The 26,043-nt window shown below is 34.4% G+C and overlaps 1 protein-coding gene across 1 annotated transcript in view; it reads right to left on the reverse strand.

The window, feature by feature from the left end:
* LOC149559453 (putative amino-acid acetyltransferase NAGS2, chloroplastic) overlaps nt 1–26,043 on the reverse strand; it is a 247,412-nt gene that overhangs the window by 71,581 nt on the left and 149,788 nt on the right. The window contains exon 10 of the mRNA XM_089833368.1: nt 24,819–24,891. Coding sequence (XP_089689494.1) covers nt 24,819–24,891 — 73 coding nt within the window. The remainder of the gene's footprint in view (nt 1–24,818; nt 24,892–26,043) is intronic.

The raw sequence follows: 26,043 nt of genomic DNA on the forward strand, positions 1-26,043 counted from the left end.
CTCCCATTCACATCTGCCTTTTGGACCAAGAAGCCAGCATCAATATCCTACATTATCATTTGTAGGGCACAAAAAACACTCTAATACTCAAATATCTTTGTAAGGAAGTTCAGGTTATCATATTATATTTTTCTTTTCTATTTGTTGTTGTGTCATCTCAAGAAATAACTAAAACATTTATGCTATTAGTATGCCTTGGCTCATTTTTGTATACTTGTAAGATGCAGCCCTGATTGTGCTTTTCTTTTTCCTTTTTCAAACAATAAATATGATTTTAAGTTGTGTTTTCAATATCATCGATAATAGAAGTAGGTCAGAAAAATAATACTGTGGCACTTTTAACAACCCAGAAAATGGATGATTCTCAAAAATCTGCATTATGTATCAAAAACCAACATACTTGTTTACTAATAGAAGAAATTAAGGTTGGTAACAACCAATAACCAGCGAAGTATCTCACTCAAAAATCCTAGGCATCTGTCATGAAGTCCTCCAAATGTGATAGGACGAACTAACAATGACAAATATGCTTGCAAACTGCAACATATTGCAATAAAACCCAAATTGGCCAGCCTCTAGAAGTCCTACCCCAAATCAAGACAAATTAGGATCAGCCCCAAGTGGCACAACCATATCTAGAAGTCTTACAACCAAGCTGAAACTTGTGAGCAGTATTAATATCCTCCAAAAATCAGTCCTTGACCAAATGTGTACTACAAAACCTTTCCAAAATAGAAATATTGAATCGCAATTAAGTCCAACCATGTTTCCGGTACGAAAACATCAAGAACCCTCCAAATCATAATCTTCCAACAACATGGAGAATGTTGCCTGCAAGGGATTTCATCCTTGCAAACCACGAGAACAAATCTAGAAGAAATAACAATATCCAATATCCAAACTCAACATGTCCAAATGAATTGAGAATTGCAAAATGCCTTTTTAGATTTTCCCCAAGGCGTTCAACCCTCTTTTCCAGGCATACTAATCACTTCTTTTAATTCTCTAATTCTCATTAGGTATAAAGGGCCAACATATTTCATGTGAGTAACTTTTATTTTATTACTAGGCCCCTTAGAATCCTTTATTAAATAAATTAAAATAACAACAAAATTAAATATTTAATTTTACTTTATTCATCAATAGCTTATTGTTATTTAATTTAAGGCCTCGAGGCCACACAATGTTGAGATAGTCATCAAAAATAAGCCCACCAACAATACAAAAAATAGCAACCTAGCCAATAGCTCAGCTAACTTACTCAAAATAATAAATATTGGAAGAATAAAACAAAATCCCACTAAAAAAGGACATCCTACAAAAATTCCTAATGGGAGCTCAACTAATCATTAGATCCTAAAAGGTTCCCTAACCCTAATTCAATAGCAAATGAGAATCATTTGAATAGGCTAAAGATCGACAAGCTCCACTTGCTAATAAGGGGGCACTACAATACTTTTGATTAGAACATTTCAATGGTTGTGGGCAAAGTCAAGATGGACAAAAGAAGCTCTCAATGGTCTTGTAATGTTCCCACCTTGAAGTACAACGATCTACCTTCTAATCGAGTGCAATACTATTCCTAATGGGAGCGCTTGATAAATGTCGATTTGTAATATGCACACCTAGTTGGCCTTGTCTGTGCAACTGGGATCAAACCTTTCCCTTTACTTGGTACCTTACCCACACTCCATACAGTCTCCTTGCAATCTCTGTGGTCAATTATTGGGCCTCAAAACATGAGTGTCGCATGGCAGTCTTCCTAGCGTATGGTGATTAAAGATGCTGCTAGGTGGGAGGCATATGATGCACTCTTCTTTAACTTCACTACACACATCTTACGGACTATGCTTTGTATGCTCATAGTGGTTTCGGTTCTATGTTTGATATCACCATTGGCTTCTTCTCCACTTTTATCATATGGCAAGCACATGGGTAACCATAATTACAAGAATGTCACTGCTAAAGGTGACATTTGTACAACACCAAGGTGGTTTGTGCATTCATATGACTAGCCTTCAATTTTAACTCCTTTGACTCAATGTGATCTTATTTGGTTAAAACAGCTGATTGATCTTGGTGTCATGGTTTTAATTTGTACAATGCTAACGTACAGAACCTCGAGTGCCAAGAAGTAAGCCACTCAGTTGTGATAGGTCGCCTTTGTAGAACTATCATCTTCGGAAGTCACAATTAATTTATACTAATGTCGGAAGACAAAATCTAAGGTAAATGAAGTACCAAATTATACTATGCATGAAAATTGATTGTCACCAAAGCCAACGACTCGAAGAGTTTCACATCCAATAATTATAAGCATTGCAGATTACACAAGTGTCGAACAAGATCCAAGAATATATAGATCAAAGTAAATACAGATCAATCTCCAAATGAAGATGATCAACAAATTTGGCATGCAAGGGCAATATAGGAGTGATATTTCCAACAACAGAATAGGGTGACACTGAACCACCAAAACTGTGAAAAGCGGACTAGGGAAGGGTCTTTCACCTATGAAACTGCACATAAACTCCCTCAACCTTGAAAATCTGAAAATACAAAGGAGTTAAATCCAATCCATGATTAACAATGCCTGGACAACATTATGTATAGGCCCCTAAGTGTATAGAAAGTTACATGATAGGGGCCAACACTACTTTATTAGTTTATTATTTCGGCCCCCCTTCATTTATTAACTAAATTAATTAATTAAAGGTCCTTAATAATTGTATTTTAAATTATGGGACCACTTAATTACTTACTTTAATTTAATTATCTTATGAAAACTTGGGGACATCACAAATTGTAAATGTACTAGTAAACTTTGTAGCAGACTATAATTTAATCGACTTCTAGATTATTGATCTTGATTGTCTTATTGTGCCAGTAATAGCAATCACAATTTCATATGCACTAATTTAATGTTCAGATTTGAGATATGAGTTCTAAAGATTATACTATTAATTTCATTTGAAGTTCAAAGGTAGAGATAGAATTATTTATGATTTCAATGGTACATATCTCTTGCAATTTTATTCATATGTATAGCCCTACCAAAGGGTGGTCCTTATTTCCACTAGCCCCAATCCTAATTGGGTGTTTACAATTAACTAATTAAAACATTGATCTTATTAGTGTTGTTTGGATAACAAATCATAATTAATTTGTATAAAGCAATGATTATAGACTCGATCAATGCTTGATCGATTTGGCAAGGTAATGTTCGATTCCAAGAGATAATTGCAAATTTCATACTTAGGAAAATATGCACAATCAGATTGAGATCATTGATGGAAAGGATAGTTAATGTGATGGTATGTGTGTGTGTGCGCGCACACGCACGCACATGTATATCAATTCATATGGTGAACTGCTTATACATGCATGCATACACAGTTATCATATTCATCCTTTCATACTAACCGACACTACCATATTTTAACAATCCTTAACTAGAGAAGATAACTAAGTAAGAGCTGATTTAGACATCACCTAAATCATGATATCAAGGAATATATAGAACATCAAGTCTACATGATATTCATTTATCCTTGTTATGGTATGTGCACTGGTATCACGTAGCATGATGTCTACCATAACATATCATGGTATATCTATGGATATTGCGTCACATAATATCCATAATGATTATCTCATAAAGAGCATATTGATACACAACTGATATCAAGTCAACATGATATCTATCAATAAGTCCATGAGATATTAACTATCAAGACATTTCCATGAATATCAGGTCAGTGTGATATTTGTCATGATAGTGATCATTGTAAAGTCATCACATTACAATGTGGTATACAAGTGAATATTATCAGAAAGATCGTCACCTTTTGGTAATGTACACAAGGGGCCATAAGGTCATAAATTCACTCAAAGAGTTTACACATTAAACATCTTTTAAATATATATATTGGTACAAATCGAAAAAAAATTGAGTTTTTGTCTCAATAAATTACATTTCAACCATACCAAGTGTTAAATATTTAACATGATAATCTACAGATCCTGAAGTGCAGGATGCACTTAAATCATTTTAGTCTAGATATCTATGATGGCTTTATATGTCTACTCTGCTTCCTATGTTAGGCGGCGACTTTTCAAGTACAAATTGCATTTAATCCTAAACTAATATAATGTGTGTGTTAAGTGTTAATTCTAACTTGTCTTGAAGACGCCAATCCATGAGAAAGGGTATCAAAGCCAACCAAGGATAGGGACAATGCCCTTTGATGGTGACGTCCCTTGGTTTAGATATTTAGAGGGATGATGATGCAGACTTGTAGGGCATACAACACAAAAGGTTCAGTCTGTTCCTCCAAGCATCATTGTTCAGTATTTAACAGCATTAAGATATTCTCCAATATCAGATCAAACAATCGATTCTTCCTTCTTGTGTCTGAAATGAAATTAAGTGTTCTTGAAGTCTTCAAATCTAAGGCCATTTTTCTTAAGAAGATTATCATACTGTTCTACCTGCAGTTACATACAAAGATCAGATTTACAAGTACAGACTTCATCAATATTCAGATCTCAGTAATAATAATCAACATTCAAGGAAATAGGAATTAGAAGTCTGATATAAAGAAGTTACAGAATCTTTACACCAAGTTCCACTGAAGTACTCCACTTTAACTCTAGCGAGAGGCTTGATAAGAATATACGCCGATTGATCATTTATACAAATAAATTCAAACTGGATTGCTTTCCTATCTACCATATCCCTCATGTAGTGATAAGGGATCTCTATATGCTTAGATCGATCATGGAAAACAAGATCACTGAGAGCTTTATGCAACTTTGATTGTCACAGTGGATAGTAGGAGGTTTTAGGAGTTTTCCAAATAACCCCTCAATCAACTTCCGAAACCATATTGTTTCTCTAGCTCCCATGGTGGCTGCAATTTTTCTACTTAGTAGAACTTTGTGCTACGAAAGACTGCTTCCTGCTTATCCAAAGGATTGTGGTTGATCTGAAACTAAAACAACATCCAGATGTGTTTTTTCAATCAGTCACACTTCCGGCCTAATCTGAATCTAAGTATCCATGTAAGTCTAAATCAACATTCTTATATTTGAGCCAATACCTAATAGTACCCTATAGGTACCTCAATATGTATTTAGAAGCAACAAGGTGCATATTTCGTGGTTCACAAATAAATTGACTCAAGGCATTCACTGCATAGCAAATGTCAGGCCGTGTGTTGACCAAGTACATCAAAGATTCAATTATTTGTCTATAGAGGGTAGGATCTGGAAATTTGGAGTCAGTTGCTGCCTCTTTTAACCAATGCAAGTTTGTTTCCATTGGGTATGGACATGGACCTAGAATTTAGTAATCCAATCTTTTCAGAATATCAATGGTGTATTTTCCATGAGTCAAGAGGATATCATTAGGTTTTTGCCAAACTTCCAATCCTAGAAAGTAATGTAGAATATCCAAATCCTTTATATCAAATTCTAAAGCCAACCGTGCTTGCATTAAAAAATGAGGTGATCTTCTCCTGTAATCAGCAGGGCATCAACATATATAATTTATATTAACATGTCACCTTTGATAATTTTAAAGTAACGATTTGGATCTGCATTTATTCCTAGAGAAACCTAGTCTCATAACATAGCTGTCAATTCTCTCATATCGGGCTCTGGGAACCTGTTTGAGTCCGTGCAAGGCTTTCTTTACTTTGTGTACATGGGATGCTCCATCATGAATTACAAGAACATCAAGTTGTTCTAGATAAACTTCCTCTTCAATGGTCCCATTCCAGAATGTGATCTTTACATCCATATAGTGTATCTTCCAGCCCTTTGCTACAAGAATGGCTATAACTGCTCTAACAAAAGTATATCTAGCAACACGTGCAAATGTCTCCTCGTAATCAATTCCTTCCTTTTGTGAGAACCTCTTGCAACAAAACGTACCTTCTGGTTCTTTATACTACCATCTGCAGCATGCTTAATTTTGAAGAGCCATTTAGAGGAGACACTAGATTTCCCTTCAAACCTTAGATACTATATCCCACACATCATTTTTCAGAATGGATTGATACTCTTCTATCATGGCATTTGTCCATAACTGGTGTTTAAGAGCTTCTATTACATTAGGGGGTCGTTTGGTTCGTGGATTTGAATAAGAATTGGCATTTGTAATACTAAAAAAAATTTAATTCATTGTTTGGGTGTGTAAAATAGGAATTGAAATTGGAAAAATTTAGAATTTGGTATGCCCATTAATCTTCGTATTCATGATTTGGTATTCCATCTAAATAGGTAGAATTGCTCCAATTCCTACTCTAATTCCAAATTGACAAAAAATGAGTATGGGATATTAATTGAAATCAAACAAAGTTGAAGTTCGCTTTCCATCTCCAGAAGATCAGGGTTCAATCTTGGGTCGATTGGGGAAAACGGCCTCATATTGGGTGTCGATCTTCATTTCAAGTGACTGGATTTTTTTCTTCATCTGAAGCGATTTCCTGTTCTCTCAATATCATTATTAAAATTACTTTATTTCACCTTTTCATGGATTGTTGTTTTGAGTGGAAGTTAAGCATCCCAAAGACCGTCTGCAGAGCTCTAAAATGCATTCCTCAACTGCTCAGTGAAATTGAAAAACTATGCAGGCAATGCAAAAATTTGTTGATTATAAATGAATTTCTGAGGCCTCAATGGTCATGTCAATTTTGAAAGCAAGTAGCCATCATTTACATTTACATTCAAATGGAGGTTTCATGTGCTTTTCTCCCAATTTTACTGTCAACTATGTAGCTACTAAGTACTCGAAAGTGTTATTGACAATTGATGCATGGAGAGATGCTCTTTTGAAGTATTCGTTGGTATGGACAGTTCTTCATTTCTTTCTCCCCACACAATTATAGAGGGTTAGTACAAATCTATGCTCATTTCTAATTGGGATGATCGATTGTAGCTGCAAAAAATGGGTTCTTTTAGAACTTGGAAGCAAACAGTATGGTTAGATTTACCTGAACACCTGATGGTGAGAAAGCTTGAATTCCTTCCAGTGGACTATTGCTTTCATTTTAGGAGTTTTTGCAGGGGATGGAATGATCTGTTGGAATGCTCGAAGGAGTGGAAGGATGATCTCCTACCTGTGTATTATTGGTTTTCACTCTATGACAAAGGGGCTTTATCTTTTCAGAAATACTATCTTGGATGTTTGTACTATTCAGATTTTTTTGGGTTTCAACCAAACATGTCATGAATAAGAAATTGAGAGTATCAAATTTTGTTGGGTTTGAACCAAACAGTCCCAAAACCGTAATCTAGATTTTAACTTTGAGAATCCCAAATCTAGGATTCTAAATGCCAGTTCTCAAATTGTATTCCAACAACCAAATGGAGCCCTAGTAGCATCTGAGTTTATAATCTCGTTCATTAGAGCCACGTAGTTTGATAATATGTTAGGCCTCTTACTCTCTCTACAAGTGCCATTGGGTACAACAAAGTTTTCTGATTCCTCAATAACCTTTCTAGCACAAAGTGGTTTCCTTTTGTTAATATTTTGATTTTTCTCTTGATGCTCCCTCTCAATTTTAGGATTAGTTTCGATTTCATTACAGGTTTCTTTTGTTTTCTCCTTCTAAGGCTCAGAAGTAGGTTCTTCCTCCATGTTCTCAGGTGAGTCCTGAATTTCTAACTCATCTAAGCTCTTTGTTCTTTTGAAGGCAATGTCTTCCTCGAAGGTGACATCTTTTCTCAGCACTAGTTGGCCTTGTTCAAATAGGTATATCCTATAGCCTTTAGAAGTTTCACTGTAACCTACAAAAATCCCTTTTCTTCCAAAAGGTTATAATTTTTTCCTTTACTCTTTAGGTACATATATGTATATAGGACACCCAAATATCCTAAGATAGCTTATATCAGGTTTTATCCAGATAAAGGCCCCTTCTCGTATTTTATTATCAAGATGTGAATGATGACATCTATTTTGTATGTAGACAGTTGGTCTTGAAGCTTTCGCCCAAAATGAAGTATCAAGACTTTGGTCATACATCATTGACTTTGTAACCTCCACAATGGCTATGTTTTTTCTCTCAGCCACCCCATTTTGTTGACGATTATAGGGTACACTAAACTCCCTCTTAATCCTGGCATTACTAAAAAAAAATTTAAAGAGTTCTGAAGTGAATTATTTCCCATTGTCTGCTCTCAAGGTTTTAAATCTTTTTCCAAATGAGTTCTTTGTTAGGGCCTTGAATTCTTTGAATTTCTTAAGAATATCTTCAGACTTTCCTTTCAGGAAGTAGATCCAATTCTTTCTCAAGAAATCATCCACAAAAATTAAATAATATAGAGGCCATCTGATAGATGGGGTTGGCATGGGTCCACATAAGTCTGAGTGGACGAATTCCAATACATATTTAGTTTTTCTTAAATTATTTTGGAAGGATCCTTTAGTATTCCTCCCTAAAGCACACCCCTTACATGTCGCATTATGGATTGCATTTAGTTTGGGAAGTCATGTCACTAATTTTTCCATAGATGTCAAGGCTCGAAATTGTACATGCCCTAATCTTCTATGCCAGATTTCATTGGAGTCGTAGATTTCATGAATGAGTCCTTGTTTTGACTTAGTACCAAATTTGTATAGATATCCATGTCTTATACCTATGGTTTTAATCTTCTCAAAAGTAGCATTCTTTGGCCATGCCAAGAATTCTCCATCCATGAAAGTCACTCTATATCCATTAACTTCTAGGACAGATATAGCTAGTAGGTTTCTTTTAATCCTTGGTACCAATAGTACATCTTGTAGTTGAATAGTGATTCTCAAATCTATATTAATGTTACAGGTCCCTACAAACCTACTCCTTTTACAGGATGTGTAGATTCATCTCTGATGATTACCTCTTCCTCAATTTCTTCCACCACAGTATCTAAATGTTCTCAAAAGCCGATTATATGTCGACAACCCACTATGAATCACCCAGGTGTTGAATTTGTTTCATACGTGATTTGATAGTGTTGGATAGGATAGAAACTTCTCAAAATCCTCTTCTTTATTTGTTTTTCCAACATTAGCATAGGATGCTTGTTTCTCAGTTCTATCAAGAACATTTGCACCATAGTGAATATATTGATCACATCTCAAACACTAAATTTGGGAGACATCTTTGCTTTGTTTGAATGAACATTTACCATTATCATTTTTCTTCATTTTTAGGTTCTTCTTTACTTTCTTATGATGGTTGGTATTCAGAATATCAATGTCTTCATTTATGGATTTTTGTTTCATTCCTTTTGGTAATTGCCTAGCTTCTTCTTGTAGGTAGACGGATCTTAGGCAATCTAACTTAGGGAGTTTTGATCTTGCACTTATACCTTGTTTAAATTCCCGTGAGTTAGGTAGTTCACTTAGAGTTATTAGGGACAGTTATTTACTTTCTATTTCATACCCAATGTTTGATAGTTGATCCCTTAATTCTATTATTCTCATGAAGGAGGCCCTCATAAATTCTCCTTTGTTCGTACTTACGTGATTCAACTGTGTTTTAAGTGCAAGGGTTCTACTAGTATTATTTATCTCAAAGTTTTTCTCTAGAGATTTTAGCATGAGGTATGCAGTTGTCTTCTATGTCAATATAGGTACTATGTGGTCCCTCACAGAATCCACTATCAATTTTATAGCTTTCTTGTTATTTTCAATCCATTGGAATTTTTCTCACTCATCTTCAAGTTTTATCTTTTTATATTTTCAATATGAATCTACTTTGTTCTCATCTAATATCATCATGATTCTCAATTTCCATGCTATGAAGTTGTTGGCACCCTCAAGGTTGTTAAGTAACATAGATCATTTTTGCAAATGTAATAATATGACCATGTAATTGATATGTTTCAAATGCAGATTTGGATCTCATATAAGTATGAGAGAAGAAGACATGTCTTTGGAGAGACATGTCTCCAAAGTTTAAACATCATTAGTTAGTATAAAATAATATAACTAACCATATGTACACTATATATACATACATACATATATATATATATATATATATATATATATATATATATATATATATATATATATATATATATATATATATATATATATATATAATGAAACTCATGATCATATCAATCTAAATGTAACTACAAACTTAACACTCCCTCTTAGTTAAGAATGATTGATATAGAACATATTATGTTCTTGAGTATATGAAGAGATATCATCTCAAAATGATATTTCTAGAATGACATATTTAAGGATATCAACATAACTCCATCAACACACACATATTATATAAGGAATTTGCTACAATTCATAATGAGACTAAATTTCTCAACAATTTTCCTTTTAGCAAGGAGGGAAATTAAGCAATTATTATAACTTTAATATAAGTTTGAATATCACCTAAAGTGTGTTCTATAAAGGATGTAAGTTATGTTGTCTGACAATATCCAACCCGAAGAACCATAACAACTTTCATGGTGTCCTACAAAACCCGACCTAATAGCAATGATACCAATAATTTTCATCATGTCCGACAAAATCCGGCCTATAATCATGATGGATATCAATGTGTCTAGCAGAATCTGGCCTATAACAATGACACCAATAATTTTCATGATGTCCAGCAAAATTCGGCCTATAATCATGATGGATATCAATGTGTCCGGCAAAATCCAGCCTATAACAATGACACCAATAATTTTCATGATGTCCGGCAAAATCTGGCCTATAATCATGATGGATATCAATGTGTCCAGCCGAATCTGTCCTATAACAATGACACCAGTAACCTTCAATACTTTTTGGTATTAAAAGGTTGATCATCTATTGATAATATCGTCACCTTGCAATAGTTACTTTTTGTTCATCATCATAACTTCCGACACACTGGGACAACAACTTATTTGTAGTTTTTTATGATAACAAGTCCAATTATTAACAAAATCGTCACCTTTCAATAACTCCCCTCTAAATATATACATCAATGAAAGACCATCATCTTTCATGACATAATTACAACATCATCGTGTAGTAACTCACATGATATCCACCATGAACCAAGTCAAAGGGTGGACCCACCATAGCTGCTACTAGAGGGTGGATCAAAGGGTTTTCACCTCATACTTCTCTCTCATAGAGAAGAGCACATTACAAAGAATTCCTCTTAGAACTTCACCTCATAGAAAAAATATCATCTATGAAGGATTGCATCTCAAAAAATTTCCCTCTAAACATCGATCCTGGGAAATTAGGTCCTCTAGTTACTTCCTCAAAAACTCTCTTCACGCAAGGATGCCTATCGAACTCACTCTGAATCTGATATCCATCTTGATCATCGGGGTCTTTGGAGCTACTTTCATTAGGTTGAGTCTGCACAATATCTGGTAGCATGTTTAGAGTACCAACTTTCTTTTCCTGTAAGAATATCCTCAACCAGAAAGGAAAAGATCAAAGGCAAATAACTGTTATAATATGCATAGAAATTACAAATAAGAGAGAGATAAATGTCAAAAATAAGAATACTTATTTGCACATGAAGATTTTGAAATTATCTTTTTAGATTGTTTGAGAATGGAACATCTCACCACTAAATAAAGTTCAAGTAGGAATGGAACATTGACTATTATTCCCCCCACAATGTAAAATTTCTACTCATTCTTATATTGTTGAACAATTTTGTATCAAAAATGACAACTCCTTTCTATGTTCCAACTTGCTCTTTTCGTCCATTTTAGCTTAATAATATAAGTGAATGCATACTAGTCCACAATACGCCAATATCTTGATTGACTATGATTGTGCCACTTGAATGACTCTACAACTCATAAGTCAAGTTTCATTTTTTTTAATTTATCATAGATGGTTCAATTGAAGTCACCACTTTCTTATGATGTACACAAGGGGTAGGCCCATTAAAATCACATAGTTGCATAAATTCCAGTCCTCTTGACTGTTACAACTTATCGATCACTAAAGATTCCATCACAATATGGTTTACTCCCTCGGAATCAATATGATTGAGATCATAGAAGGTTGACAAAACCATACCCTCCATCTGCTCCCTCTCTTTCAAGGTTGCCTCAATTGTCGGTCTCCCTCTGAATTTCAATCTTTTTCTTCCTGAAATAACATTCTCAAAAAAATTCAAGGCACATAGCTCTTATTGAAGAATAAAGATAAAGGAGAGAGACTACATTAATACTCATGGATGATAAATACTTATCTAACCATCAATATCCTTATTATTATTCCATTAGACATTAATATTGTAACTGAAAATAATTGTATATATTAATTAATTCCATTATGATTATTAATTAATTTTCTACTAACTTCCCAAATAACCATGGGTCGTATTTGTTTGAATGTTCACCATTATAATAACAATATATGCTACTAAGATAATATTAAGAGATAAGCATATTAGTATTAATATTTCATAATAATATAATATATATACTTACCTTATATATGAAAGGATCCTTGTCATTTTCAATGCTATTTCTTTCCTTGTAGTCATTGTTGAGTCACATATCTAAGGTTAAGAATAATATTCAAACCCAATGCAATCACAAGGTTGCAATGACGATGTCCTTGAGCACCCTAAGGGGATATACAATCTCAACTTCAAGTGCTTCATAATATGTTAGTCGATATATATATATGGGTGTGCTCTAATGAATACTTTTGGTGGGTCCACCATCCACATGGCTGCCATATAACTATACGGTCAAGCTTGTTGACCCGTCTATACAATTGGATTAAAGTGGAATAGTTTTATCATTTTGATGACCCTTTCCAGTTAGTTTAAATAAGAATGGTCTAAGATATAGACGAGTCCCTATACTCACAACTTTAATGTTTACTTTGTCCTTGTAAGATATGTCAGCACCAATAAGGGCCTGGTATTAAACGTTTGACTGAAGCATGAGCTTTGATAGGACAGTCATGCTATGTGATATGTCCCATTGTCTTTTGGTATATATATATTTTACCACCCAACCACACTCCATTTTGATTCATCACTTTCATGACTAGATGCATATTGCATACAACCAGTTTTAATGCAACTCATTAATATCTCCATTGTGTATCTCACGATGACACATGGTTTGTATCAAAATGTCACATATGGTTTGCTCTTTAACTCAAAGATTATGATATGTTGAGGATCACCAATCCACAAAGCAAATCAAATCCGACTCCAGCACTCCAATCATATCTCAGATGAAAAAAATGTATAAGAAGTAGATCACAGGCCAGATTGCATTTGAATCAAAGAAGGTGGTAATCAGATCAAGGAGTAGTTCAATTACTAATTAAGATTTGCTGATGTATAGATGACACTAACTTCAGTGGAAGATCTGCTCTTATGTGGATCACTGAATGTATGTTATAGATCACAAGAACCAGTCCATGGTGTCATTTAGTGTAGATTGATTGCAGAACTGTGATTGTATCACAGAGAATATGTAAATTGCTCAACTCAGAGAATAACAGACCTGCAGATCTAATAGTGTATCATATTTGCTCAGATGTTTGTCTCATTCACACGAATGCTACCTTCTTTATCCATAGCCATATGCTGCTACTAGTATTTTGAATTTCATACACTTTTATTTTCATCGACTTCAACCTTCCAGTCTCTGCTCTTATTTTGATTCACCAATAAATTAAATAAGATAATTATCGGTATAATTCTTTTAATTATTTTAATGTCGTCATGACATCTCCATATACTTTGTCACATGAGAAACAATGGCTGACTCACAATGACTCTATTGCCATATCACCGAAGCTTTCATATTAGATATGTTGCTGATACCTTTTACATGCATGGGCTTGTTGTTTCATCACATCTGCCGGGTAACATCTGCTTCATGTACGCTCGATGGCTCTTGGTTCTCTTATTAAGTGATGATGTGGCACGTTTATCATGCGTACACAAATATGGTTTATTCAAATAAAACTTCTTAACTTCCCAAAATAAAACAATGTCATCTGTGTGTCCAGCATGGCCATAGAAGATATATGCCTCTATATCAAAGATTACATCAAACGTTGCTGACTAAGCTCTTAATATGCAGGCTAGATTATTTTATTGCTAACTATATTTGATTATTGTTGCTGTGGCATATTGCTGGCTTTGCACACACAAAATGGCATCGACACCCTCTATGTATTGCTGAAAATTGATATAAGTATTTCCAACGCTTCTTCAACCTGATTGATTTATCACTGTTTTCTATTCATATTGATGCTATTTGAAATCTTTATATTCCTAGCATGATGTTCTGTCATAGATCATAAACGTATCTTATTGATTTCTCCACCAATAAGTCTCTGCATTCTTTATTACCTTTGTTTTAACAACTTTCATGATGTCCTGCAAAACCAGACCTAATAGCAATGACACCAATAATTTTCATGATGTCCAGCAACATCCGGCCTATAATCATGATGGATATCAATGTGTCTGGCAGATTCTGGCCTATAACAATGACACCAATAATTTTCATGATGTCGGCAAAATCCGGCCTATAATCATGATGAATATCAATGTGTCCAGCAGAATCCAGCCTATAATAATGACACCAATAATTTTCATGATGTCCAGCAAAATCCGGCCTATAACAATGACACCAGTAACCTTCAATGCTTTTTGGTATTAAAAGCTTGATCATCTATTGATAAGATCGTCACCTTACAATAGTTACCTTTTGTTCATTACATTTGCAGTTGGCTCTGATACCATGTTAAGTAACATAGACCGTTTCTGCAAATGTAATAATATGACCATCTAATTGATATGTTTCAAATGCAAATTTGGATCTCATATAAGTATGAAAGAAGGAGACATGCCTTTGGAGACGCATGTCTCCAAAGTTTAAACATCATTAGTTAGTATAAAATAATATAACTAACCATATGTACAATATATATATATATATATATATATATATATATATATATATATATATATATATATTATCAATAATGAAACTCATGATCATATCAATCTGAATGTAACTACAAACTTAACAAGGGCGATCCTCTAATCTGATTGGATTTGTCATTCTGAGTGATGGAAGTATGACGTTACTTTATCAAAGAAGGTAGTCTGATTTCTCAAGTTTAGATTTGATCTTCGTAACTTGGCTCTGATACCATGTAAATGTACTAGTGAACTTTGTAGCAGACTGTAATTTAATAGACTTCTAGAATATTGATCTTGATTGTCTGATTGTGTCGGTAATAGCAATCACAATTTTGTATACACTAATTTAATATTCAAATTTTGGATGAGTTGTGAAGATTATACTATTAATTTCTTCTCAAGTTTGATGGCAGAGATTGAACTATTTATGGTTTCAATGGTACATATCTCTTGCGATTTTATCCATATGTACAGCCTTACCCAAGGGTGGTCATGTCTAATAGTTATCAAAAGACGTGTTATGAGGTTTTCACAACATCGCCCCAAAAGATTTTGGGGACCCCATTTTTTCGGTTGCATTAGCAAAATTTGGAGTTGTCCAGAGGTTTTCGATTTGAAAATTCTACACCTTGGACACCTTTGGGCCAGGAAAGAGATTTGATTTGTTTTCATCGGGTGCAAAACTTTATTTTTTCCAAAACATGTAATTTTGTCCTTAGCCCAAACAGAAGTCAACAACATTTCTTCGATGGTTAAAACGATATCTAGCAAGATAAAATTACAAATTTTGGACTTCGATATTTTTTTTTTGAAACTTTGAAATAATTGTATAAGCTTGAGGATTTTCAAAATAAAATTTTTTTATTTAGTCGTTTTGGAAAATCTTGTATTTTTTTGGTGAAAAGGAAATTTTCTTTTCATAGTGAAATTGAAATTGGAGTTTGAATTTCGACTACCAGGAAAAGGATTTGTCAAGGTCATTGAGAGACATGGAGACTTAGAGGTCTCTAGTACTGGTACTAGTACCGGTACGGCAATTTTTCAAAAATAGGAGATGGGGGTACTTGGAGACTGCAATTTTTTTTTATAGTTTAACGAGTCTAATACTAAATATAAATTTTGAAAATAGTAATACTGTAAAACTAAAAGACTAAAGTAAATAATAATAATAATGTCACATTAATATAGAGTCAAATATTTCAAAAGTCACAATCACAATATTGTACCTCATTGTTCTTAATTTTTGTATTAAAAACATTAAAATGAGGGCTAAAATATATAAAATTATTTAATATTATGTTTAATAATTATATTTTATCAGCACACTTCAGGGAGACTTCAATTTTTGGATTAGAAGACTGGGAGACTTCAAGAGACACCATCATGAAGTCTCCAACCTTTTTTGAGGTCTTCGGAGACACGAAAAGTCTCTGAGATGCGACTTTTAGGGGGGAGACGGGTCTCCCCGTAACCATGGAATTTCTTTAGTTAATAAGTTTGAAATTGTGTTGCAAAATTGAAATTGGATTAAATTGCAAAATCTCATTAATTTGATTGAAATTTAGCCTAGACGATTTTAGAAATGTTAAAAGAAATTGGTAATTTGGAATTGAAAATCGATTTTGACTTGCTAGATTTGATTTTAATGATATTTTAATTGCCAAAGTGTTATTAAATGAAAATTTTGGCATCTCCTAAGCTTACCTTGTTTCTATTTTGCAATTGTTGATCAAAACTGGCAATTAAATGCGCCAATTTCACTATAAGGCTACGTCATTTAAATCTGAGCCATTAATTAAGGGACTAACTTGATTTTGTTTTCCCTCCAGGAAGGTCAGCCCACTTGGAGAGGCACAAAGTTTGGTATAAGAGGGGCTTCCCCACTCTTATTTCCTCATTCCTTCTCTCCTTCTCCTTGAATGTGCGATTTTCTTCGAGTCCGGTGAATTTCCAGCTAGGGCAATTTCGTCAAGTTTGGTTTTTCCATTGATTGGCAATTTCTGCCCTAGGGCAATTTGGAGCAATTCCGATTTTTTTTCAAGTTGGGCGATTTCTGCCCAAGGTCAAATTTGTGGTGAAAAGCCCTGATTTTTGCCAGATTGGCATTGTTTTTGGGGTTTGGTTTCTCCATCCTTAGCAGCGATTTTCTTCTTCAGCTTTGGCGATTTTATTTGGTGAAGAGGCTATGTGATTTTACAGTCTGAATTTTGGCAATTTTGAGCAAATTTGGAAAACCAAAATTTTGAATTAGAGCAGATTTTTTTGCCTTGGGGCAGCAATTTCCTTCAAATTGGGCGATTTTGGCGAGGAGGTCAAGATTCAGTAGAAAGGGCAGAATTTTGCAAGCATTTCATTTGCTAGGGCATCATATTTTGGAAGAAGGATTGAAATTTCTGAGATCTGATCTGAAAGTGAAGAGGCCCAATTATTGGTAAGGCAAATTTAAGGTAAAATTCTATTTATTTTTAGAGGTAAAGATTGGTTTTAATGGTGGATTATATTCCTTATTCTTGCTTGGTTTGTTTCCCTTATGTTCTTCTTGCACTATTCATCCACCACTTCATCATTTTTATTAATAGACTGAAGTTGGGAGATATAAGTGTAGATTTCATGATAGGACATTTGGAGAGGCAAAAATAAGCTAGACCACCCTAGGATTGAAGTTTGGAGATTGAGTATAATCCATCCTAAGGTAATGAAGAGGTAGAAATAAGTGGCAGCCCCACCCCTAAGATTGAAGTTTGGAGATTGATAAGCGTAGAGATAGGATTTTTTCTCATTTGTAAAGGGTTGAAGAAAATTGTTGCTTAAGATAATACCAAAATTGCTTCTCTATCATTGATGTGACTTGCATGGTGATTAAGAATACTTGGTGTTATTGCATGGTTTCTACTTCCAATAGTTAAAGTTAGATTCCTTTGAAGTTGTTAAAGTATATTTTATTTCAAAAAAGTTGTTAAAAGTAAGAGTAGATGGATAGTTGCATGGTGATATTAGTGGATGTTTGATAGGGACCTATAAACTAGGCCACTTGCATCCTAGCGGCTTGTTAGGAAGCCTTGCGTGGTAATCTAGTCTTTTTTCCCTTGAATCATTGCATCTATGGAGGTAGAGTTGTTAGTAAGCTTTCATCAAATTTGATCCCTATCCATTTGCTAATCTTTCCATTCATAGGAGTAGAAGTAAAGCAGTGAGTAGTTCAGTAGTTGTTCATTCAAGAAGAAAGTTAGAAAAGGAGAAGCATCATTGGCAGACATACCCTTCATCATCATCACCATCAACATCATTTGATGCTAGTATACATTGCAAAGCCAGACATCATCACCATCACAACGAGAGTTCGACAATCCTTGAATGAACAATGTAAGGCTGTCTACATGATTAACCAGCAAATCACATTAACATAACTAAGTTAGTATCCACAGGTGTAAAGAACATTGGAGTTTCTCTCATGTCTTCATGAGTATTTACTTTTTAAAAGAGGGTTGAGTGTTTGGTATTCCATATCAAGTATTCAATTCCTATATGTTATGTAGTGGTACAAAACTGACATCAACAACATGATGGTTCAATTTGAGTTATTTCCAATAGCCCTGATCCTAATTGGGTGTTTAATGTTAACTAATTAAAACATTGATCTCATTAGTGTTTTTTGGATAACAAATTGTAATTGATCTGTATCAAGCAATGATTATAAATTCGATCAATGCTTGATCGATTTGGCAAGGTAATGTACGATTCCAAGACATAATTGCAAATTTCATAATTAGGAAAATATGCACAGTCAAATTGAGATCGCTGATGGAAAGGATAGTTATTGTGATCATATATATGTGTGCGTGTGTATGCATGTATATTTGTACATGCATGCATACATAGTTATCAAATTCATCCTTTCATACTGACCGACGCTACCATATTTTAACACAAATCCTCGATGCCCAAAGATTGTCTTCCCTTAAGCAATCCATCTTTAGACTAAATGCCTTCAGCTTTGGGATCCCAAACCAAAAATGCGGCCAAGATGAGTGGATCGCCATCAAACTTCTACCACACCATATAAATATTGTCATCAAACTTTCATTGCGTCTCTCTAATATAAATACTACCATCAAACTTTTGTTGCACTATATTACCCTAATCCCATAGAAGCCAATCATACATCACATTGACGCTCGACTCCACTGTCTTTGTGTTATCATACTCACCATCATAACTAAACTAGATCTCATTGCTTTCATGAGGAAGCGCTTTACATGAAGGAAATGTAGTCAAGCAGGTCTCATGCTTGACTAGAGGGTAAACACCAAAATCAAATATCTGTAGAAGTTGTTCATGTGGATTTGTTGCCAAGCTCTTGTTCGTAGAACTGCCTAGATTTAGCCACCTATGAAGTGCTACTTCAACATTGGCATGTAGTCACTCCGAAATTTATTTCTTCTGGTGTTCTGTTGACACTCATCCACATTATGATTCCAATCTAGTACTCGATTGTTATGTTGACCCTTTAATCCAGGCATTCAAAAACCAAGGAGTACGGTGACATTGGGGGTTCATATAGTAGCCACAATTGACCATACGATAGATTCACATGACGTATAGTGAGATGCAATGTCATACAGTATAAGCAAGAAACCAATCAGTGTGAGCACACATCTCTCAAGCACAAAAGGCACACCTCTAAACACAGACGAAGCACACAAACAGGCAAAGCATACCTCCAGACACAGAGATGAATGTGAATGCAAATAAGGCACCTGAACATGGATACAGACACAAACATGAATACGAACATTGGACACGAACACAAACACGAACATTGGACACGGACACAAACACAAACACAGGCACGAACGCGGACGCAACAAGACACAGGCAGGGATGTGAAGGCATATATGGTTGTCGATATTGACGCGAGCAAGAGTACGAACGCGGGCATGAGCATGGATGCAGGCATGGTACAAACACAACAATGTCCCCATCTTTTTAGCCTCTCAGTGGAGTTCTTAGCCTTTACATTCTCCAAAGGCTAAGTGGAGAAATAAGGAGAAATTCATTAAATAATTTCTTATTAAGTCATTAAATAAATTAAAATTAAAAGTTGACTTTATATTTAATTAATTTAATTACAAGTGACTAAAGCTAAATAAATAAAATAAAAGTCTTCTAGGGGGAGGTCCACCTCTTGCAGGAAATGAATAAATAGGGAGAGAAGCCTCATTGTTGGACACTGAATGTGTTACCGTCTACTTTACTTGATAACTAGTGGAGCCAAGGGTTTCTGCAGTTGCTATATTCGTCATTGGGAGTGAACAATGCCATTGATTTGCATAACTGAGGTAGTGAAAGATCCTTTGAAGGGTTGCAGCTATTGGAGAAGACAAATCAGACTTTTCATTGTGCCAGATTTGTGGCCTAGAGCCAGATTTATGGAGTAAGATTGAAGGAATAAGTCAAATATTGCTACAGTATCGCTGGTATAGTGTCGTTGCTATAGTGTCATCACTGCTACAGTGACTCGCTACAGTAAAATCCAAATTCCTTGAGCGGTTTCCAAGGTCCTATCCATTTCATTTTGCATTGAATGGAGGATAGATTATAATATCTTAGGGCATGTGTAAGAATTTAGAAATCAATTGTGAGGTATTGTAATCTGATTTATATCAGAATTTTACATCAGAATTTGTTGTAAGGGATTACGATATCATTGAAAATTATAGAAGGCGTTCTCCTAATGTCTTATTGTTATAGATGCATATTTTCTCATTTGTACTCAATGCCTATATAGTTCAAAAAATACAAGAATACTTGCATTTTTATTGCTGGTTGTTTGGAGTTTTGCAAGTGTATTAATTCAAGTTTGGCATTTAGACAAAAAACAGAATTTAGATCAGCGATATATTCCTTGTGTGCAAAGTGTTTGACAAAATTCTCAAGTTAAGAAATCAAAATTGCAAGGGATATTATAGACATGGACACAGAAACATACACACACATGCGCACGGGCACAAATGCAGTTGTGGACATGGAGTAGAAGCAAACACAAACAAAGACATAGACAAATATTGCCACAAACAAGGACACAGAGCTGATGCAAACATAGAGGCAGACATGAACGAACACGTATTAAACAGACAAAGAAGGATAAGATCGGTAATTCCTCCGAGTATCTCCTAGATAACAAAGGCTTTTCCTAATCTCCCCTTGTCACCAATCCTCAAAGATATCAATGTTGAGACTCCCTGCAATCGTGTCATCATGTCGTTCAATTACTCTCCAAGAATGGTCTAGAATCGCAAAGCTCACATGTATCTACTTCACCACATGTGGCTGCCATTCTTTCTAAGAAACAATGACCACTTCCATTGCATGTTGCACAAAAGGAAGGAGTCCATACTTCCATTGCCTTCTCCCACTTTGTGCAAATGAGACATTAGTTTCTCTTCACAATGATTGAATACATTATTGAACAATTTACATGGTGCAGTACAAGAAACACATTCTAGATTGCGAACAGCCCATAGCATTGATATGATAGGTTGGGAGATTTCCTCAATTGCTTCAATGCATGAAATCATAAGGCTCTCCATAGCAACCAAACCCTTAGTATCATGATATTCCTTGCTTGTGACCAAGAACTGATGAAACATATCATGGATCAAGTCTTGCAATTCTAGATCGAAGAGGAGGTTACTTACATTGACATTTGCACAATTCTTCAATATTGTCACCAAAACCAACGACTGAAAAGAGTTTCACATTAAATAATCAATACACTGCAAATTGCATAGGCGTCGAACAAGATCCGAGCAAATACAAATCAATCTCCAAATGAAGGCGATTAACAAATTTGGCACACAAGTGAAATATTAGAGTAACATTTCCAATGGCAGACTAGGGAAGCACTAAGCCACTAACACTGTGTAAAGAAAACTAAGGAAGGGATTCCACCTCCAAAATTGTGCATGAACTTCTTCAACCTTCAGCCTTCAAAAATGTAGAGGAATCAAATCCAATCCTTGATATACAATGCCCAACCAACTTCATATATAGGCCTCTTAAGTGTCTAGAAAGTTACAACATGGTACGGGCTGACACTATTTTATTAATTTAGTTAAAACTCGCCCTTAAAAGTCACCAATTGCCAAACCTACATGACTACTACATTTCCAAGTCGAGCCTGCTCGCAATAAAAAAAATGATTGGAAAGGGGGAAGGACTTTTTCTTACTCCATTCGCTCCCCAATGCAAAAACGGTTTCAATGCATCAATTATCTATTTTATTAATTTATTAGTTGGGCCCACTTCATTTATTATTTTAATTAATCAATTAAAGGTCCTTAATAATTTTATTTTTTAATTTTGGGATCACTTAATTACTTAATTTCATAGTTACCCGTGTTCATGGTTTTGGCCCAAGAACCCTACCTGGGTTTGAATTAGTTTGAAATACTAGTCCGGTTCGACCCAGGTTTGATCAAGGATTGATTTTCCCTGGGCTGGTTCGAACCCGCAATCCAAAACTCGAACCCAACCGAATTTTGGCTGCTCAGATCGGATTTGGGACGAATTTGGGTGAATATGGGATCTAAGATTCAAGTTACATAATTTAAATTTTATTTTAATTGTTTACATGTCATGTCATCATAGATTGCTAGGTCATCCGCTTAAGAGAGAAATTGGAGCACATATTCTTTCATCCATTTAGTAAAACGCAATAGGTTGCAATCAAAAAGAGCAGAGAACTTGGTGTTTGTGCATTACAACTTGTGTCTCCTCTTGCACAAGACTAAAGAATACAAAGAAGGGAAGACAAAGAGGTGGGATGCAGATGTAGAGTTGGCGAACTTGGATATTTCTATTTCTCAGCTTATAATTGAAGACTTTGAAGAGTTTGATGCCGATTATATTGTTGTTGTGTTGATCCCATTGGACTTATCTCTATTGTTGAGTCAACTTATTTGAAAGGACTACAAGGAGAAGAAGAAGAAGAAGAAGAAGATGAAGAAGATGAATATTAAAATTTTATACATTATGATTAGTTGACTTGAAGTTGAAACAATGATACTTGAACTTGTTGTTATGATTCATGGATCATGATTTACTTTTAATGTTTTGAATTTTTGATGTTGAACTTGAAAATTGAAATATATGATGGTATGATCTTTATTCATGATGCTATGATTACAACTTATGTGTTTAAAGTTTATGCCTACGGTGTTTCGGTTGCTTAAATGATAACTTAGTTTATATCATATGATTTTATGATACTCTATGCTTTTAGGCTTCATAAATATGTATATATACATAATTTTTTTAATTTTTACATGTTTACATACAAACAAACCCAAACCAACCCAAAACCTTTTCCAAAATATTGTCGTACCGGCAAACCGGCTCTTCAAACCGGTAACTATGCTTAATTTAATTAAATTATCTTATTAAAATTTGGGGACATTACGAGTCCAAAGTTGGGAACTCCAAAAGCTTGGTAAACCGTGTTGGTATAACTCCTATTCTTGAAATTCTCAAGGCCTTACGCTAACTTGTCTTCTTTGGTGTAAGCTCCTCATAGCCCTAAATCCTCTTCTTCTCAAGGCAGATGTGCCTAAGAAGATCAAATAGTATCCATTTTTTGGAATCACAAAAGGGAAACTAATAAATACATGAAATATTAAGTTAGGGAACAACATAAATTCAGTCACTAGCATGGACCAAAATAGTATTGATACAAAATGACAATGGTGAGATTGATAATGTCAGCTCAAGCAGACAAAACGAGTAGGAGAATCTAAGAGAGAATCAAGGGTCCAAGATATATGGTTGGTGACACATCTCTAAATGCACCAGCAAATCTAGTTGTCAGTAAAGAAAAAATAAGCTGTTCACAGAATCTAGCTCAATGATTAGGTAACATTGTAACACTTACACATAAATGATCTTCCACAAAGGCAAGGAAGTACATGTATCCATGCGTCTTCGGTTGTTTATGCTTATGACTATAATTTTGATACACAGTAAAATATATCATGTACAAAACAGACTATCACTTGTCACTAGTATAAGAACATGTCACACTCTAAAGTAACACAAAATAATATAAAACTACTCTCTATCTGATGAGATTTCATTCTATCATAAGTCATAACCTTCTCCACTACACAATCTAGCCTCTCCTCAAGAGTTACCAATCATGCCTCAATGTGATGGCAATTGCTTCCAATATGCACTAACTTTTTTCTTGTCACAAAGAAACTCAATGGTCATTAAATACTCATGAAAAGTCCAAGTCACCCATATTAAGTTGATATTTGAAAGAAAATTAGTAATCGCTTGACCTTCTGAATATGAATGTCAAGTTGACTACAAAAACTTGTACATAAAACTAACTTAGAAAATTTCTGGCAAGATATCGTAAACTCAACTAACCCACTGCCACTTTACTAATAATATTTGTAGAGGACTACTTACAAAGATTTATTTGGTAGGAATGTTGTTATCAATGTTTCGCCTCAAAGGTTGTGCCCATTCTAATAATCACCCTTTTATTGTACATGTTTACAAAGCATAATATTCTCGATTGCACATGTATAAATCATTTAGTTTTACATGTCCTACATGAGTCATCTTTTCACACATGAAAAAAAGAAATTATATTTTAACTCAACTGCAAACAACTGCAAACAACCAAAAAATAAAATGTTCTACATAAAATTTACATGAATCATAAAAAATAAAATTGTAGAACAAGGTGTAAGGTTGAACCTGATCCAAATAAAAATATATAGTTCTTCCATTTATACTACAGAAATCAGCATATCATGCCTAACAAAATCACTTTAGTAACAAATCTTTTAAATACAAAAGAAAATATTTTCAAGGATATCATACCAATCTATCGCACGGGTAGTCAGCAGAAACAATCTCTCTAGTCCCATTGATATTGCCTTTTTTTCAATGTAATCTGCTAAGATATAAAAAAATATTATAAGAAAGCTAAAGCATTTCAAATATTTTGACATTTTAATATTTTTAAGTTCCTTAACATAAACAGCCAACATATCCATTTCAAAGACTGGAGCATAGTTTGTCCCAATAACAACAAAAGGCATACTACCATGGGAAAAAGCCTATCCTAAAACAGAAATGTGAAGAATCGGAAGCATTTATTTATAGCTCAAAGGCCTAGGAAAGGCTTGGATGAGACATACTGCTTATATATAAATTTCTTTCTCAAAACATCTAGATGCATGCTACATTGCTCTAGAAATGAAATGATATTATGAATAACAATACATAGGGAATATGCTGAATATGATTTCTTGCTCTAATAATAAGTTAATAAGAATCGAACAAGTATAATTAATGGAAAAAAAAAAACTTAGATTTATGAGGGCTTAAAAAGGCTATGCAAAGTCTTGTGAGATTGATTGGCATGTATTCTGTATGGCCTGGTTAGCCTTCCACAGCAGAAGAAGCAAAACACATAGTTTAAATCACTAGAGGACAAGTCAAGATTCAAGTCAGAAAAAAAATTACAAACCACAGTTTAATTCGTTGCTTTCGCCTCGTCATAATATCCATTGGAATATCTATAATATCACAATTGTAATAACCATGCAATTTGGAACTACTGAATATGTAAGCAGTTTTTCATATAAAAAACAAATTTATTATATCTGTTCTTTCTAACCCAGCATCAATTAAGAACCAATTTTGCATTGCTGACTAGTACAATCTATCTCTTGCCAGTGACAAATTCCCCGAAAAAATACATAATAAATACCAAAAGATGATTTCATATTAAAAAGCAAGGAAAGAAATATGGTGTGAGGGCGCTGCACTCCTGATCTTACGAAAGATGCCAGTGTTGCCAGCAAAAATAAGCATTAGGATTAAGGTGACATCTATCTTGTAAACCGTATGTCACATTGCATGGTTGCAACATCCTGGACAGTGTCCCTACAATCTTAGGCTTTATTGGAAAAATAGTGCGATATTTGATTCTCACCATTGTTTATTATACATAAGGCATGAAGGGTCGCACTAATAATGGTAAAGGTGACTTTTGTATATAAATATTTTATTGATGTAACCCCGAATGTGGGCAGCTAGA

This window comes from Cupressus sempervirens, chromosome 5 (genome assembly GCF_028749045.1).
Source record: "Cupressus sempervirens isolate cs-2001-9-10 chromosome 5, ASM2874904v1, whole genome shotgun sequence".
Taxonomy (NCBI): Eukaryota; Viridiplantae; Streptophyta; class Pinopsida; order Cupressales; family Cupressaceae; genus Cupressus; species Cupressus sempervirens.